General features: G+C 45.2%; 1 protein-coding gene across 3 annotated transcripts in view; it reads right to left on the reverse strand.

Annotated features, from left to right (window-relative positions):
- The window catches only part of CA6 (carbonic anhydrase 6), a 30,379-nt gene that overhangs the window by 4,798 nt on the left and 6,982 nt on the right, over positions 1 to 18,599 (reverse strand). For 2 of the 3 annotated variants that reach the window (XM_033843750.2, XM_033843743.2), the window contains exons 3-9: positions 18,122 to 18,301; positions 12,213 to 12,361; positions 11,478 to 11,570; positions 7,704 to 7,773; positions 4,094 to 4,251; positions 1,176 to 1,299; positions 64 to 486 (exon numbers count right to left, since the gene is read on the reverse strand). In XM_033843750.2, the coding sequence (XP_033699641.1) occupies positions 386 to 486; positions 1,176 to 1,299; positions 4,094 to 4,251; positions 7,704 to 7,773; positions 11,478 to 11,570; positions 12,213 to 12,361; positions 18,122 to 18,301 (875 nt within the window). In that variant the 3' untranslated portion in view covers positions 64 to 385. Of the gene's footprint in view, positions 1 to 63; positions 487 to 1,175; positions 1,300 to 4,093; positions 4,252 to 7,703; positions 7,774 to 11,477; positions 11,571 to 12,212; positions 12,362 to 18,121; positions 18,302 to 18,599 lie in introns of those variants that run through there. The other variant, XM_033843747.2, reaches the window with a different exon arrangement.

An 18,599-nucleotide genomic window follows, 5' to 3' on the forward strand; every position in this document is an offset into this window, starting at 1 on the left:
TCAGGATAGAGCAAAGAAGGGATATTTGAAGTGGTACAAAGGCATAGAAAAGAGAAAACTAAGTAACAAATTTCCAAAGTTACTTTATTTCATCTAAATGCTATAGGGATGTTTGGGCTGATTTGTAATTTAGGCACATCAATGTGCGTGATTCGAGAGGAGGATAGTTAGGTCTCCATCTCCTTTAGATTTCTATTCCAGTCAATTCCCATTGACGTTGTCTAACTCAAGTCCCTTCTCATATATTTAAGCCATCTCACTTCCTTTCATGGATGGTGGTTTCTCCTGTTTTAATCATAAATTAAACAGGTGCCTCAGTGGGAATGGTGTGATCCAGACATACAGGGCTTCTTGGAGACAAGGCAGGGCTCACTCTTCAAGGTCATTACCCTTGTCTTTTTCTCTTTGCTTTCTTCTGTTCAGTAAACCTTCTCGAGTACTCAAGGTTACTGTCAATATTGTTTGGATAAAACTGGAGCTCAGAGCCTATAAAAAGAAGAGTGAATAGGAAAAGTTCAGAACTTTGGAGGTCCTCATGCCTACCTCCAGCACCCTGGTGTCTGCAGCTTGATCTCCAAGAAAAGGGAGTAGACAATTGTGGTCTAGTTAACCCCACCTTGAGGGAATTTATAGGAGGAGCTGTGGATGGGTTTGTAATAGAGACCAAGATAGAAGTGTGAAATATCTGAGTTGGATTTGATAAGATTAACTTGAGCCAAAACTCTTATGGGAGTATCTGGATGTTGCTTGATATCTTGCTTCTCCTACTGTCTCTGGCCAAGACTAGGTGGGTTATAAATCATGTAGCTTCTCATACTCATCGTCCCCTCTGTTTTACTCACTGGTACCACTGTCTGGACTGGGAAAATGAGTCACCCCCTTTGCCAAAGTCCTGTACAGCCCTGAGCCTCCTGTTGTTTAGATAACTCTCCTTCCTTTACTATTTTTTTTTTTTAGGCCATGCCGTGTGGCATGAGAGATCTTTGTTCCCCGACCAGGGATCGAACCCATGCCCCCTGCATTGGGAGCATGGAGTCTTAACCACTGGACAACCAGGGAAGTCCCTTTTCCTTCCCTTACTATTGCCAGAAGAGATGGGTCCACCCAGAGAAGCAGGAAAACAGGAAATTATAATTGCAACTTGCAAAGAACAAACAAGAGTTGATCTCACTCACACTGATTAAGTTGAGACATAAAGTTGGCTTCTACCACTCTGTTGTTCAGGGTCTGGGTCCCACGGTAATCATTGTGGATGGTCTTGTTCTGGTGATTCAGTAGGGAATTCTCCAGCTTCCAAACCTGCAGGAAACGTGAAGGGAATTAAGGAGAGGAGAGGCACTGGGTGAGTTTTTAAATTTAGCTAGCAACTGAACTAGAGCTTGGATTTATATAACCCTGATAAAGCGGTTGTGAGAAGATCTCAATTCCAGAAGTGGTTCTGCGTGCTGTGTGCCAGGCCATTAATCCACCCATTCATTTCTCCAACAATCTCTTTTAATCTTTTTCTATGAGTGTTTAGTCAATAGTAGAAAGGAGAGGAAGAAGTAAACAGAGACATACCAAGCAGCAAGCTCAATTTTTGTTTTTTCTGAAAATGTCTGTATTTTGTCTACATTCTTTTTTGGTTAACATTTATTTATTTATTTATTTTGTTGCTCCGGGTCTTAGTTGCGGCAGGCAGGCTCCTTAGTTGTGGCTCACTCACTCCTTAGTTGTGGCTTGCCAGCTCCTTAGTTGCAGCACATGCAATCCTTAGTTGCAGCAGGCAGGCTCCTTAGTTGCAGCATGTGGGCTCCTTACTTGTGGCTCGCCAGCTTCTTTTTTTTTTTCGGTACGCAGGCCTCTCACTGTTGTGGCTTCTCCCATTGCGGAGCACAGGCTCTGGACACACAGGCTCAGTGACCATGGCTCACGGGCCCAGCCGCTCTGCAGCATGTGGGATCTTCCCGGACCAGGGCACAAACCCGTGTCCCCTGCATCGGCAGGCGGACTCTCAACCACTGCGCCACCAGGGAAGCCCTCGCCAGCTTCTTAGTTGCAGCTCACCGGCTACTTAGTTGCAGCTCACAGTCTCCTTAGTTGTGGCTCACTGGCTCCTTAGTTGCAGCATGTGTGCTCCTTAGTCACAGCAAGAGGGCTCCTTAGTTGCACCTCGCAGGATCCTTGGTTGCAGCTCACAGGCTCCTTAGTTGCAGCATGTGCGCTCCTTAGTTGCAGCAGGTGGGCTCCTTAGTTGCAGTTCACTGGCTCCTTAGTTTCAGCACATGGGCTCCTTAGTTGCGGCTCACCAACTCCTTAGTTATGGCTTGCAGTCTCCTTAGTTGTGGCTTGCTGGCTCCTTAGTTGCAGCACGTGAACTCTCAGTTACAGCATGCATGTGGGATCTAGTTCCCTGACCAGGGATCAAACCTGGGCCCCCTGCATTGGGAGTGCAGAGTCTTATCCACTGCACCAGCAGGGAAGTCCCTTGTCTATATTCCTGAGAGATATTTTTGCTGCCTGTACAACTCTAGGTTAGCTATTCATTTCCCTCAGTTCTTTGAAAATATGGTTCCACTGCTTTCTGACTTTCATTGTTGCTGTGTTGAATCTACTCTTGGTCTATAGTATTTTTTTCATGAAAATCTGTCTTTTCTCTCTGGTTGATTTTTAAATCTTCTCTTTGTCTTTGATATTTTGTGGTTTCACTGTGATGGTTTAGTGTGGGCTTCTTTTTGTTTTCATTGACTCGTTGGGCTTCCTTCATATATGACATGGTGTCTTTCAATTCTCTGGAAAATTGTCAGCCAATATTTCTCAAATTGTCCCTCTTCTCTATGCTACCTCTCTTCTCCCTCTAAATTTCAACCAGACATTTGTTGGACCTTTCTAGTATGTTCTCTATATCTCTTTACTTCTTTTTCATATTTCCATCTCTTTTTCTCTTTGTGCTGCATTTTACATAATTTTGTCAGCTCTGTCTTCCAGTTTACTAATTCTTTCTTGAACTGTGTCTAACATGCTATTAAACCCATTTGTTGGGTTGTTAATTTCATTACTATCTTTTCATTTCTAGAAATTAACAACCCATTTGGTTTTTTTTTTCTTCTTTGAGTTTACTTCGTCATTTTTATACTTTGTTCTTTCCTCATATTTAAAACTCCTATATATATTAAACATACTAAATATGTTTAATTTTACATATTATGCATTATTTATGCATATTAAACATATTTTATATTAACTGACTGATAATTACTATATCTGAAATCTTTGTAGTTCTATTTCTGCTGACACTCATTCATAGTGCCTTTTTCCTGATATTTTGTGATTTTTTAAAAATTGAGCTCATTTCAGGTAACTTTATTCATGTAAATTCTTATAGATCTGGATTTAAGGTGCATTTTTCCTGAGATAGTTTACATTGGCTTTTGTTAGGTATCTAGGGGCACTTCAAACCTGGTTGGCAATGTTTTTTGTGTGGTTATAAGAATAGGGGTCTTTCCACCTTTTTCCTGGAATAGGGAAATGAAAAGTTTAAAAAAAGAAATATTTGTTTCTGAGGACGAACATCACCCAGAAGGAAATGTCAGCTTTGTTTTGAAACCTCAGTAACGTTTGTCCTTTATTTAACTCAACAAATATTTATTATGTACCCATGCTATGATGAAGGACAAAAGACAACTGATACAGCTCTTCCCCTCAGAGAGCCACAGGGATTTTATGTGATGAAAGGCTAAATATGAAGCTATCCTTCTTGCATGGAGTCATTTATGAAGTAATGTGTTACTTCATATAGAGCAGTGCCTGATGGGAGCAGCACTCAGTAAATATTTGCCTTCACTGTGCAACTCTTGTCCTATGACCTGGACCACGTCCCAGTTTTTTTTTGTTGCATTACCTATAGGTTTCTTGGATTCCCTGATGCCTGTTTGCCCATTTCTGCCACAACACTAGTAAGATCTCCCCTAGCAATAGAGGTGAGGCACTGCAGCCCTGTACATGGAAAACACTGTAGGAGCCCAGGTATCAGCATTAGGTGAGATTTAGGGAGCGCTCTTGTTAACCAGGCCGTTGAAAGGAGAGACTTTGATAAAGTGATTCTACACACTACCTGTGTCCTGGAGAGCTTGACGGTATCTGCCAGCACAAACCAGTGGACATTCTCAGTACAGGGAGGAGTGGTGAGTGACCCCCAGTAGCTGTAGTAGTAGTGGAGGTTCCCAGGTAGCATGTCCTGAACATCAAGGCCCCTCAGAACTGTGCTTTGTCCTAAAAGAGGGGACAAAAAAGAATGTTAGGAACCACTGCTACCCCTTGCAAGGACAGCCCTGGCTCAGATCTCACCATCTTTAAATCTCCTGATTTAAGCAGGGGGACATAGAACCTGGTCATTGGGAAACATCCCCCAGTGTTCTGCTTCCAGGGGGGTGTTAAGAGCAAAGACTTTGGGCAGAAACCCACTCAAATACCTCCTCCTGGCTGAGTGGCCCTGGCTGGGTCTGTAAAAAGGGGACCCCCAGGAGCATTGGGGAATGTGTTTATAAAGTGCTGGCATTGGACCAGCACATAGGAAAGTGCTCATGGGTGTAGCCATCACCATCATCATTGTTAGGCAGAGGATATATTTTATGATAAATGAAAGCAATTATGACTCCTAGGGGCTTGTGGGTAAGTGCTCTCAAAGAAAGAACAAAATTCCTTGAGTTGTGCTCATCTGTAAATGAAGGGGAGGGATAGAGATTAGAAAGGCAGAATCAGAACTAAGCAGGAGTCCAGGTGCAGGCGTCAGGCCACGAGCACCTCCTGCCATGCGCATTGGCAACCAAGCTCAGCCACAGGTGAGGTGTAGAGAGGGGGACATCCACAGGGCATCCGAAGCCTCCACGGCACCCACATTTATCGCTGCATCTAGAGAATTCCTCTTTTGTTCCTGTCAGTGACGCTGAGTCCCTGAACTCAGCAAGAGACTCTATCAAAGCAACACGGAGTTGAGTTGACTTTTGCTTCACCTTCCCTGAGCACTTTTGCATTTTTCAATGGCAAAGACGATATCATTTTGATCTATACATAAAAGGTTTCTTTAACCAAGCATGTGAAGTGTAGTAGTGCATAATCCCATGAATAAGTAAAAGATTTCTAAGTTTTGTTTGTTTTTGTTTTTTGCGGTACGCGGGCCTCTCACTGTTGTGGCCTCTCCCATTGCGGAGCACAGGCTCCGGACGCGCAGGCTCAGTGGCCATGGCTCACGGGCCCAGCCGCTCCGCGGCATGTGGGATCTTCCCGGACCGGGGCACGAACCTGCGTCCCCTGCATCGGCAGGCGGACTCTCAACCGCTGCGCCAGCAGGGAAGCCCTAAGTTTTGTTTTTATTGGATAGATTTCAAGATATAACCGTCTAAAGGACTCTATTGCATAGATTTTGTTTCATAACTCCAATACGTTCAAGTCAGTGAAGAATTCAAGAACCATGATGAGCCACTGTGGAAAATAATATGGTGGTTCCTTTAAAAATTAAACATAGAATTACCGTATGATCCAGAAATTCCACTTCTGGGAATATACCCCAAAGAATTGGAAGCAGGGAGGTAAAAACAACAGGGCCCACTGATGGTTTGGGTGTGGCAGGGCAGGGTGGGGAATGAGAAGAGGGAAGTCCAGAAAAATTTTGGGATTTTTGGCTTAAACAAGGGGATAGATGAGGATGCTCTTTGCTGAAATGAGGAAGTCGGTTTAGGGACAAGCCTGGAAAGGGATGGGAATAAGTGATGCTTTGACCATGTTAAATTCTAGATCCATCGGACAACATCAACTAAACAGTTGGGTAAAGGAATCCAAAGTTCAGAGAGAGGCCAGTGTTGTGGGCAGTATTGATCAGCAGTGGAATTTATTGAATTGGAGAAGGAAATATATCAGGATCAGTTAGTAGAAATAGAATATCTGAGGTCAGTGAATTCAAGGCAACTCCTTAGTTATACCACAGGCCTGTGGTGTCTCCTGCTGGCTTTGTTCATGGTCAGTAGATGAACTAGACAGTTCTTGCCTCTACTTTGCCTCACCTGTCCTGCCTGGTGCTGTTGTTGCCTGGAGGACCAGATAGAGATTTTTGGAGTCCACAGCCTAAAGATGACATTTCAGGCCATAGGACTGAAAATGAGGTCACCGAGAGAAGTCAGAGTCCTGGCACCCTCTGACATTAAGGCAGGAGCCAGGAAGAGAGAGCAAGAGAGTAGTGCTGGGGGTGGGGGCGGGCTTTGGCCAGAATGCAAGCCGCGTGTAATGCATCACTCTTTGGAGGTGGAGCAAGAGAAGAGAAAAGTGCCCAGGAGATCTGACAACCAGGATGACCTTGAAGGCTTAGGGTGAGTGAGAAAAGAGAACAGGACAGTAGACAACTCTTTCAAGGGGAGATGAGAATGGGGTGGAAGCTGAGGGAATGATGGGGGTCAAGAGATGGAGTTTGTGTTTTGAAATGGAAGAAATGAGAGCACTGTGCTTTGTGTTGAGTGGAGTGATCGGGTGAAGGGTGAGCTGCAGGAGAGAGGGGAGACGGGCAGGAGAAAAGGCCCTGAGAATGGGGGGGTCAGTGCCCACATGGAAGGCTGGTCCTGGACCAGAGCAGGGACCTCTCATCCAGTGTAACAGAGGAGGGAACATGGAGTTTGGTCAGACGCAGGCAGGTTAAGATGAGTGAGTTTCTGACTACCTTCTCCATGGAGTGGGAGGCCAGGCATCACCTCCAAGGGAGAAGCTGGGGCCAGAAAGGAGGGGCTTTGGGAGAGAGGAGAAAATATGATGCAGTAATTTTGGAGAGGGGAAAAGCAAATGTCTAGAGTCGTATTTCAGGATTTCTGAGCAGTGTTAGTACTTGTGTATATTTGTCGCTGTGAATGAAGCTAGAAATCTGTGTGCTTCTCTCTGGCTACATTCAGCCATTTGGCTACAGGCTGTGAGCAAGTGGGAGTTAGTCTGGGGCTTTGCCAGGTGAGCTTGTGGAAGGATGGAGGGCATTTGAGTGGGCGTGTCAGAAGTATGGCCCGTGGAATCCAAGCTAGAGAGATGAGAGGCATGAGGCGTGGCTAATAGTGAGAATGCGGAGGTCCATGGATAGGAGGTCAGCAGATTGCTGGAGGGGGTGAGGACTGAGGTCAGGGGCCTGGAGTCTGGGAGATGTGGCCAAAGTGAGATGCACACAGCCAAGGCTGCAACAGACCTGGTTACTGCTCAAGGTCAAGGGTTGACCATGGGAGTGGGCAGACACTCTGACAAGAACCCTGCCTTCTGGCGGCAGAGATAAGGGAGAGCAGCCCTGTGTCTGTGTGTACAGGCACCGTGACAAGAGGCTTCACTCTTGAGATTCTGCTCAGCTTGAAGCCAAGGAGGTCATCTCTCTCTAGAGACCAGGATCATTACTACCAGCTGGGGCCAGAGGGGAGAGTCACTTAAACGAAGGTATCCCTCATTAGTGGAACTCTGGCCATCCAGAAGTTCCAACTGTGGCAATTGACAGGTAGAGTTTATGAACGGGTTTCTCCGAGGTGTGCACAGCCTGAGCCAACCTTGGGAATTGCTGGAACCAGAGACCCTGCACAGGGAGGGGAGCGTCCCCTGGCAGGCTTATCTGCCACCCTCTCCACCAGTGACACTCTTCCCTGCTCCCCTGCCCCGCATCACACTCACACTCATTCCTCTGCCCTCATGCAGCCGCTGTCGGTTTCCCTTACCTGGATACCTGATGCTCTTCAAGTGAGAAACGAAGTTGCTATAGTAAGTATTTTCAGCATCATCCTTGACCTGCAGGAGAAACACAGAGCAGTTCACCTAATGGAGAAGGGCCGTCCATCCAGAACTATCCCCGCTAATCCAGCTATTTTGTAAACTGGCTGATTGGGCAGGGCCTCAAGGGCAAGGAGGCAGCCCACCCGTGCCCCACTTGTGCTGGGGGAGACCATCTGGCTGTTCTTTGCCACCAAGTGCCTGGGCTTCCCTGTCTCTTCCAGAAAGACAAGATCTGAAGCATTTTGGCAGCTTCCAGGGAAAAGAGCTTCTTGGTGGTGACTGGTGATGTCCTCAAGGAATGGCCAAAAGTCACTGTCAAGATATCCCCAGTGACCCTGTTTTGGGCAATGTCAGCCACAGTCAGATTCACTGTGTTTTTTCATTTGTTTGTTTGGTTTTGGTTTTTTGGCCATGCGGCATGCGGAATCTTAGTTCCCTGACCAGGGATCGAACCCATGCCCCCTGTATTGGAAGCATGGAGTCTTAACCACTGGACCGCCAGGGAAGTCCCCAGATTCATGGTGATGCAGGGGCTTGCTCTGAAGTGCTCCCTTCTTCATCCTCAGGACTTTTGACTGAATGAAGGAAAGCCAGATGTCCAAGGCAAAACTGCTCCAATTCTGACCACCGCCATCCTTTATTTATTGTATGAGTGTTGACTTTTTAGAAGTCAGAATAGTTGCTTTTTGTGAAAAAGGTCTATGGACAATGGTTCTTTTCAGTCAGTGATGCTGACCCATTCTTCCCCTGGGTGTAAATTCAGACTTTCTTGGATTTCTGATTGCCATTTATTTGTTTTCTAAATGTCTCATCTTTTTCTGTTCCTCTCTTCTACCTTTTGTGTTAAACTCTGTTCTATACTTTTAGTGTACCAGTTAACCGTGTTAGGTTATTAGTGGTTGCTCTAGTGACTACCACATACAACTTATCACAATCTATATCAGGTAAATACTAACTTAATTCTAGTAAAATATAGCAACTTTGTTCCAATATAGCTCTATTTCTTCCTCATTTTTCTTCTATTTTTGTCATACATTGTAAAGCTAATACTACAGGGGTATAATTATTGTTTTAAACAATCTTATGGTTTTTTTAAAAAAAGAAATTAAAAGAAGACAAGAATATGTATATATGTATATATATATGTGTATGTTTGTATATGTGTGTATATATATATATATATTTACTATTTTCTGGCAGTCTTCATCTTTTTCTGTGGATTTGAGTTGCTATCTGGTGTGATGTCCTTTCAGCCAGAAGGATTTCCTTTAATTTTTCTTGTAAGACAGATCTGTTAACAATTATCTCAGTTTTACTTTAACTGGGAACGTCTTTATTTTGCCCCATTTCTGAAGATTGGTTGACTGGACATAGGAATCCTGATCGTCAGTCATTCCACTGCCTTCTGATGCCTTGCTTCTAATGAGAAGTCAGCCATTAAAGCACTGTCAGTCCCCTCTATATAATGAACCCTTTTTCTCTTGTCAATTTTGACCGTTTGATTTTGATGTGTCTAGGTGTTTATCAGATTTGGAGTTTGTTGTGTTTCTTGGATTGGTAAATTATTGTTTTTTCATCAAATTTGGGAAAATTTGGTCATTGTTTCCTCAACAGTTTTTTCTGCCACTTTCTCTCTCTGCTCTCCTTCTGGGACCCCCATTACATATATGTTGGGAAGCATGATCTTGTCCCCATGAGTCTCTAAGGCTCTGCTCATTTTTCTTCTAGCTTTTTCCTTTGTTCTTCAGATTCAATAATTTATTTAACCTGTCTTCAAATGCACTGATTGTTTCTTCAGCTGCCTCAAATCTGCTTTGAGCCCATGTAGTGAATTTTTCATCCTTTTATGATACTTTTCAACTCTAGACTTTCCATCTGGTGCATTTTTATAGTTTCTGTTTCTTTATTGAGATCCTTTTTGAATCATTGTCATCATATTTTCCTTTAATTCTTTGAACATAGTTTCTTTTCATGCTTTGAACATATTTATGATAGTTGTTGAAAGTACTGTCTGCTAGGGAAATCCCTGGTGGTCCAGTGGTTAGGACTCCATGCTTTCACTGCTGAGGGCCAGGGTTTGATCCCTGGTCAGGGAACTAAGATCCCACAAGCCACGTGGAGTAGCCAAAAAATAAAATAATAATAAAGAAAGTACTGTCTGCTAAATCACTCTTGGTCTACTCAGTTTATATTGACTGCTTTTTTTTTCTCCTAAATATGGATCACATTTTCCTATTTCTTTGCATGCCCAACTTTTTCTTTGATATCTGGACATTTTAGATAATACATGGCAGCAAATCTGAATTCTGATTTTTTTTTTTTTTTTTTTTTTGCAGTACGCGGCCTCTCACTCTTGTGGCCTCTCCCATTGCGGAGCACAGGCTCCGGACGCACAGGCTCAGTGGCCATGGCTCATGGGCCCAGCCGCTCCGCAGCATGTGGGATCTTCCCGGACTGGGGCACGAACCCGCGTCCCCTGCATCGCAGGCAGACCCCCAACCACCGCGCCCCCAGGGAAGCCCTTGAATTCTGATTTTTAAAAATTGTCCTGAGGGGTTTTTGTTGTTGTTCATGTGACTGTTTAGTGACTTGCCTGGACTTCTTCTGCAGGATATGTCTCACAACAGTATATAGCAGCTGATGAGCCTGCTTAGGTCTTAAGTCTTATTTTTAATTTTTAGCCTGGGGCCATCTAGGGTCAACATAGTCTTGTGGCCAATGACTTTGCAGAGGTTGTGCTCAAACCCCATGAGCCCAAGATTTGCACCCTCTGCTGATGGATCTGTATGTGGGTTGAGAAGCACATTCAAAGCTCAGCCAGTTACTAAGTCAGCCTCAGCCTTTACTTTCCATCAGGGTTTCTTGGGAAGCTTATACAGCCTTCCTGTGGCTCATCTCCCAGTTAAATTTCTGATTGGTCTGCCACTTGCCACTCGCCTCAACTAGGACTGCAATCTCAGACCATCAAACCTGCAGGTTTTCCGTTTTCTGTCTTTTCGGTTGTTTGCTACTTTTACCAGCAGTGCCCCCTGGGCATGGGTTTTCAAGTTCTACTCCAAATCAAATTAGTCCCCTGTACCAAGCAGTGAAGCTGCTGGTTTTCCTGTCCATGCTGCCCTGATAAAACTACCTTGCTGACCAAGTTAGGGGAAGGGGATGGGAACAGCCCCAGGCAAGATGTCCACAAACTCCCATTGTTCTTACTCAAAATTATAGCCATTTATCATAAATAAATGCCTCACCTTGTTATTTGTCTTTGGTCCATTTCCAGAGCACTGATACGGTTGTTTTTGACAATTTTATCCAATATAAAACTTGTTTGGGGGTGATTGGATTCACTGACCACTTCTTTCTACCTAGACATAAATCCCACCCTCCAGACTTTCTGAGAAATGCAGAGATGTTGGCTTTGTCTAGGGGGTTGCAGGCTTCCTCTTGCCCTCAGAGCAGTTTTTGTCAAGTGGACCCTTCCGTGATCCCAGCTCTTTTAAGTCAGCTCGTCCAAGTTATGCAATGTCCTTGAGGTTGGTGACACAGAAGGAACACAGTAACTGTGAGCAAGGACTGGAAAAAGGGTAGGTCTTTCATTGGGTGAGTGTTTCCAAGAAGTGTGAGCTCAGGAACAGATGAGGAGGGGCAAGTAGGAAGACCCTTTGTCTACACTTAACACCTTGTTTTGACACCAGTTTCTAACTCTGCATGTGTAGTTTCAGCTTTACCTCAACGAGGGCTGCCAGCACAGCCAAACCATCCGGTGCTTTCTGAGCCTGGTCGTAGCTCTTGTATTTAGAATTGTAATGAACGACGTGAATCTGTGGAAGCAAGAAAGTGTAAGTCGAGGGCAGTTCCTGTAAACCTCCAGTGCTTCAGGTTTTCAGGGAAGGAGGAAAATAAAAAAGGGTGCTCCATCCCACACCTCAGCTGACCCACATAAACACCTCTGACCACCATGTCCCTCCCTCTGGGCTACAAGATCTATCAAGACCAGAAAGTTCTCCAAGAATGCGAAGAGTATGAGTGGTATTCTGGGGAGATGGCAATTCACCTTCCCCCAAGCAGACAAGCTGGCAGAGTCCAAGGGATCATATGAGGCCACTGGGTTCTCCTGAGGTCTCCCTAGAGTGGGCATGTGCCCCCTTACCCCAGGAGGCCACTGTAAACCTGTGGTCATCCTGAGCAAGAGGGGGAACCGGCAAATCTACCACATAGAAATCCGGTTGAAACTAAGGAGGGCTTGCCCCACTCTGTGGGCTGTAAACTCCTGCGTTGGGGTGACTTCTGTGAGGTCAGGGACCCTGCCCGAACCCCCAGCACATAGCAGTGATCAGTGAATTGTTGTAAATCAATGAAAAATAAACTCAACCTCAGGGTGACTTGACTCAGCAAAGCCTTTTTGGCTGTTTTAATAAGAAAAGTGACCATGGGGTTTGAAAGAAAGAGGATCCTCAGGGTACCTCCATCACATATCTGATCCCGTCAATGGTGTGCTCGGAACCGCTGATCTCCAAGGAGGCGCCACCCCAGTGGAAGTGCATCTGCTGGGCTATGTACTGGGTACCATTGGCAGCCGTCATGCACATGGTGGGGGGCAGGCTGATCTGTACTGGAAGAGAAGACGAGGGGCAGGGAGTGTGCAGATGGGCGTGGATGGCTCAGGCCTACAGGTGAGGCAGCTTCCCTGGTCACCTGCCCACTCCTGGGGCAAGCTGGTACTATAGACAGGCCTAGACTGCCATGAGCAGGGTGACCAACAGAGAGGGGGCACCTGGCACATGGGGAAGGATGGTGACCAGACACTGAGTAAGCTGGGCTGGACAGGCACCCGTCCCAGGGCACGCACCTTCCCACCCAGGACCAGAAGGTCAGGGGCAGGACCTCTAAGTGGCAGGTCCAGCTTGTTAGCCCTAACGAAGGGGGGAGCCCTGAAAAAACAGGGCTAATGAGTGTGGAAATCAGAATTCCGCTCTCCACCTCTGGCCAATTTTGGAATTTGCCCACAGGATAGGGATAGGAAGTAGGGCCTCTTGGACTATTTTGATTACTTTACTACCCAGCGTGAGTACTCTGTAAGGTCAAGTTGAGGTCATTATCTTCTCTATGATGTGGTTAAAATCTTCATCCCATATCGACTTCTAGAACTAGACCAACTACCAACCCATCCCACTTCGTAGAAAGTAGCATCCCTGCGGGGCTTCAGTACTTTTATTTTATGGACAAGGAAGCCAACCTTGGTAGAAAGATTTGCAGAGTCACTCAGTTCATTGGTCAGGGCAGAGCTGGGCCAGAACTGGGCCTGGACAGGACATCACCATTATAGGCTTCAACTTGTCTTCAGAAGACGAAAGACCACATTCCGCGGCAAGTCAGGGGACACACAGACTCTTGGCTTGGGATTGAATTTGACGTGATCATCAACAGATGCTTTCAAACGTTAGGTTCTTGCCGATGGGAAAATGGATCCCTCTTCCAGCTTCCTTTTGCCCTGTGCCCCACAGACTTTCTACAGGGAGGTTACTTTGGTGAGACAGCTGCCTTGTTCATTCCACTGGCTTAGGTCTTAGAGAAATCTCTATATTTTGGAATGACCCAGGCAAAAGGGAGACATGGAGAGTGACCCCAGAAAATGACCAAGAAAAATATCTATGAGGGTATAATTTAGGACTTGAAAAGGGACAGTCAGCATCTCTCCTGATAACAAGGTTTTTCTATTTAAAGTCATCGAAGATGGTTATAAACAAGTAAATTTTCTTAAAGAGCAGATAGTAGGTACTTGATATCTGTCAAATGACCCCTTCTTCCCTTCCAAATCATCTAAAGCAGCAGGAAGCTGTGATGAAATTCATAACATAATATGACAGAAGGCAGAAGTCCAGCCTCAAAGATTCTTACACGCCCTTTGGCAGAACAGGTGCTTTGTATTCAGTGCTTAAACTGTAGCCGGCCTCAAAAATCACTGCTCACGTGAGAAAAATGGAAGAGGTTTTCAAAGGAGATACGCAGTCATCTGTTCCCAGAGATTGGAGAGCTGAGGAGAGTTAGTACCACAGGAGCAATAACAGAGATCCAGACAAGCATGTTTCCCTTGAAACACAATTCCCTGCAGACAGAATGTCTCAATTCTCAAGCTGTGTCAATAGAATCGCACAGGCCAGATTGAAAAATGGCGGCAATTCTGGGCTTATCACTGTGCTTTTGCAAAGGTGAGGCCAAATATCTGTCCTCCCACAAATCAACTTGCTGAACCTTCCAGATTCTGAAAAAAAATGGATTTAACTTGCAGAACTTACTCCCCTTTGTTTGAGACTAATTTAACCAAGTTCTTATCAGACCAGAGAAGAAACACATGATCTGAGCGTTTACTGTGCTCAAGAAACAACTGCAAAGCGTCAAGGTTACAAAAGACTGAGGAGCTGACCATGATTGGAGAAGACTAAGGAGTTATGATGACAAAATGCAATGTGTGGTCCTGGATTAGATGCTGGACCAGGATAAGGACATTCTGGGCAAGTGATGAGATTCAAATGAGGTCTAGAGTGTAGTTCATCATGTGGTATCAACACAGTCCAGCTATAAGATAATAAAATTAGGGGAAGTGGGAGAAGGGTATTTGGGAACTCTGTACTATTTCTGCAATTTTTCTAGCCTAAAACTATTTCAAAATAAAAGTTTAAAAAAACAAAGACAGAACCAGTCTTGCTCCTGCAGCTTTCAAAGATCAAAACCTGCTCAGGGGACTTCCTTGGTGGCACAGTGGTTAAGAATCCGCCTTCCAATACAGGGGATGTGGGTCTGATCCCTGGTCAGGGAACTAAGATCCCGCATGCTGTGGAGCAACTAAGCCTGCGTGCCACAACTACTGAGCCTGTGCGCTCTGGAGCCCACGAGCCACAACTAGAGAGAAACCCGGGTGCCTCAACGAAGAGCCTGTGCGCCGTAACTAAGTCCTGACGCAGCCAAAAAAAAAAAAAAAAAAAAAAAAAACCTACTCAGAATACTGCATCGCTCATGGAGCCTATTTGGGGATTTATCCTTTCGTGCACAAGTCTTTTCGCCTCAAATGCATTAATCTATGTCAGGCTCTGTGCCAGGTACCAGGATAGAAGGATGAATAAGAGATCATCCCTCCTTTCAATGAGCCCAATAAGTGGAGTGGCTGATAGTACCTATTAAGAGAACAGTGTTGCCCTTCCCCTTGAACACTACAGGCCCAGTACTCCCAGCCTTTAAGCTTTTCTGGAGCCTATGCATGTGTGTTTCGGGCAATTAAAAAAAAAAAAAAAATCAATCAATCAGTACTGGTCCACCTACTGTCCCTTGTTTACAACAAAATAGAGAAATTGAAAATAAGCTTTAGGGCTTCCCTGGTGGCACAGTGGTTAAGAATCCCTGCAGGGGACATGGGTTCGAGCTCTGGTCCAGGAAGATCCCACATGCCACAGAGCAACTAAGCCCATGAACCACAACTACTGAACCTACGCTCTAGAACCCGTGAGCCACAACTACTGAAGCCCGCACACCTAGAGCCTGTGCTCTGCAACAAGAGAAGCCACCGCAATGAGAAGCCTACGCATCGCAAAGAAGAGTAGCCCCCACTCACCTCAACTAGAGAAAGCCCGCGCAGCAACAAAGACCCAATGAAGCCAAAAAAGAAAAATTAATTTTAAAAAAAGTAGAATTTGAAATTAAAAGCACAGTAATTAAATTAAATAATTAAATTTAATTAAATAATTAAATTAAATAATTAGGTATAATTAAATTAAATAATTAAGTTAATTAAATTAAATAATTTGGTATAATTAAACAATTAAATAATTAGGTATAAATTAAATAATTAGGTATAATTATTAAATTATTAGGTATAAATTAAATAATTAGGTATAAATCTAACACATTACATATAAGATCTATATGAGGAAAACAGAAAAACTCTGATGAAAGAAATCACAGAATAACTAAATAAATGGAGAGATATTCCATTTTCCTGGATAGGAAGACTCACTACTGCCAAGATGTCAGTTCTTCTCAATTTGACCTAGAGATTCAATGCGATCCCAGTCAAAATCCCAGCAGGTTATTTTGTGGATATCAACAAAGTAACTCTAAAGTTTACATGGAGAAGCAAAAGACCCAAAATAGCTGACACAATGTTTAAGGAGGGTAACATAGTTGGAGGACTGATGCTACCCAACTTCAAGGCTTACTATAAAGCTACAGTAGGGACTTCCCTGGTGGTCCAGCGATTAGGACTCTGCGCTTCCACTGCAGGGGGCACGGGTTCCATCGGGAACTAAGACCCCACAAGCCACATGGTGTGACCAAACAAAAAAAAGTATAGTACTCAAGGCAGTGTGGTCTTGGTGGGAGAATACACAAATAGATCAGTGGAACAGAATAGAAAGCCCAGAAAGAGACCCTCATAAATATATTCAACTGATCTTTGACAAAAGAGCAAAGATTATCAATGGCGCAAAGAGAGTCTCTTCAACAAATGGTGCTAGAACAACTGGACATACACGTGCAAAAAAATGAACCTAGGCACAGACCTTACACCCTTCACCAAAATTGACTCAAAGTGGATCACAGACCTAAATGTAAAGTGCAAAACTATAAAATTCCTCGAAGATAACATAGGAGAAAACCTAGACAACTTTGGGTACAGTGATGCCTTTTTAGATGCAACACCAAAGACACAATCCATGAAAGAAAGAATTGATAAGCTGGACTTAATTAACATTTAAAACTTCTGTTCTGCAGAAAAGAATATCAAAAGAATCAGAAGACAAGCCACAGACTGGGAGAAAATATTTGTATAAGACACATCTGATAAAGAACTGCTATCCAAAATATACAATGAATCCTTAAAAGTCAACAATAAGAAAACAAATAACCCAGAGACCATAACAGACACCTCTCCAAAGAAGATATACAGATGGCAAATAGGAAAAGACGGTCCACAGCATAGGTCATCAGGGAAATACAAATTAAACCAACAATGAGGTGCTCCCACACACCTAATAGAATGGCGAAGATCCGGAACACTGACAGCACCAAATGCTGGCAAGGTTGTGGAGGAACAGGAACTCTCACTCACTGCTGGTGGGAATGCAAAATGGTGCAGCCACTTTGGAAGAGAGTTGGACAGTTTCTTACAAGACTAAACATACTCTTACCATATGATCCAGCAATCACACCCCTTGGTATTTACCCAAACGAGCAGAAAACTTATGTCCACACCAAAATCTACACACTGGTGTTCAGTGATGTTTATAGCAGCTTTATTCATAATTGCTGAACCTTGGAAGCAGCCACATGTCCTTCAGTAAGTGGATGAATAAGCGAACTGTAGTGCATCCAGACAGTGGAATATTATCCAATGCTAAAAAGAAATGAGCTATCCAGTCATGAAAAGACACGGAGGAAGCATAAGTGAAAGAAGCCAATCTGAAAAGGCCGTACACTTCTGCCAACATGCTGGTAGCTTCAGAGAGTAACTTTGGAAACAGGAACGTGATACGGGTGATAAAATGAGGCTTTCACGAACTACGTGTGGAGGTCAGTAATCCAAATCACAGCTGATCTGAGGGCTACTACCTTCACCAGCCCCATCGAGGGCAATTGGTTTTATTTTCTTAATAGTGCAAAAAGGAAATCTGAGTCCTATGACCGCCCCCACATACACCTGTGCGAATGGACAGTAAACTGTCCCAACCCAGGTGGGAGTGGAGAGGGAAGTTTCCAAGGAGGACATGACCGAGGAATCAGACATCCGAGGCCTGGATCCAGCTCGGCCACTAGAGACTGTGTGACCATAAGTCCCTTGGCCTCCCAAAGCCTCTGGTTTCAGCTTAAACAATGCCCCCCTCTGGGCTTGTCATAAGGCTCAGAGGAGACGAGCCCACTTGAAAAACATCAGAAGGATGTCTGCAAACCTTAAGCAGGATTTGATGGTTGTCCAGTCTAGGCTTCTGGAATGGAGGCCCCCCAAACCAGCTTTTCCTGTCTGACCTTCCCACATAGAAAATATGGCAGATCAGACCTGGGCACAGATCAACAGAACAGACAGTGGGTCATGTGGCTTCTCGGTGTTGCCTCTCTGTCCGCTGAATTTCCTGCTGGTTGGGTCAGAGTGAGCTCAGAGAGAGGCCAGTGCAGGATGAAGGGGCCAGTGGGGAACCGAGTCTACAGACGGATGCTGCCCAACCAGGGACGAAGTACCAGGGCTCGACACCGGTCTGCCCCGAGTCTGAGGCCTGCAGCCCCCAGGCCGCACTCTGGATCTCTGAGCATACAGCTCCTGGCAGCCTTGCCTGCCTGCCTCCCCCCGATGCCCGCGCGGGCACGGGAGCCTGTCGCCCGCCCTTACCTGTGTGGCCATTGTTGATCATAAGGAACGCCCCGTGCTGGACCTCGTAGCCTGACAGGTTCAGAGCCCTCAGGGAAGGGTTGTACCACACTTTCTCCCTCTGCAGGTCGATGGGCGACTGTCTCTTCCCCCCGCAGTCGGGGTACTCCCTCGGCCAGTGTGCTTCATCCAGCACCCCATCTGACACAGGAGAGAGTCCAGGGGGTCACAGTGCAAGGGGCTCCCTCTGGGCACTCACTCAGGGCCCGCTCGACAGGAGGCCTGCAGAGGCCACAGTCGAGACTAGAGGCCTGTCTTCTAGAAAGCAGGGCCAGGCCTCCAGAAGGAGGTGGGAGGGGCACCTAAATCAGCTCCACGGACCCTGGTGTCTGGGGGGCTTTGGGGCTGGTTCGTAACTTTCCTGTTGCACCCACTGGCCCTGAGAACATGCCTTCGTGTTTTGAAAGCAATGGATGTCTTTAATACAGAGCTTTGGTTT

Source organism: Tursiops truncatus, chromosome 1, assembly GCF_011762595.2.
Source record: "Tursiops truncatus isolate mTurTru1 chromosome 1, mTurTru1.mat.Y, whole genome shotgun sequence".
Classification (NCBI taxonomy): Eukaryota; Metazoa; Chordata; class Mammalia; order Artiodactyla; family Delphinidae; genus Tursiops; species Tursiops truncatus.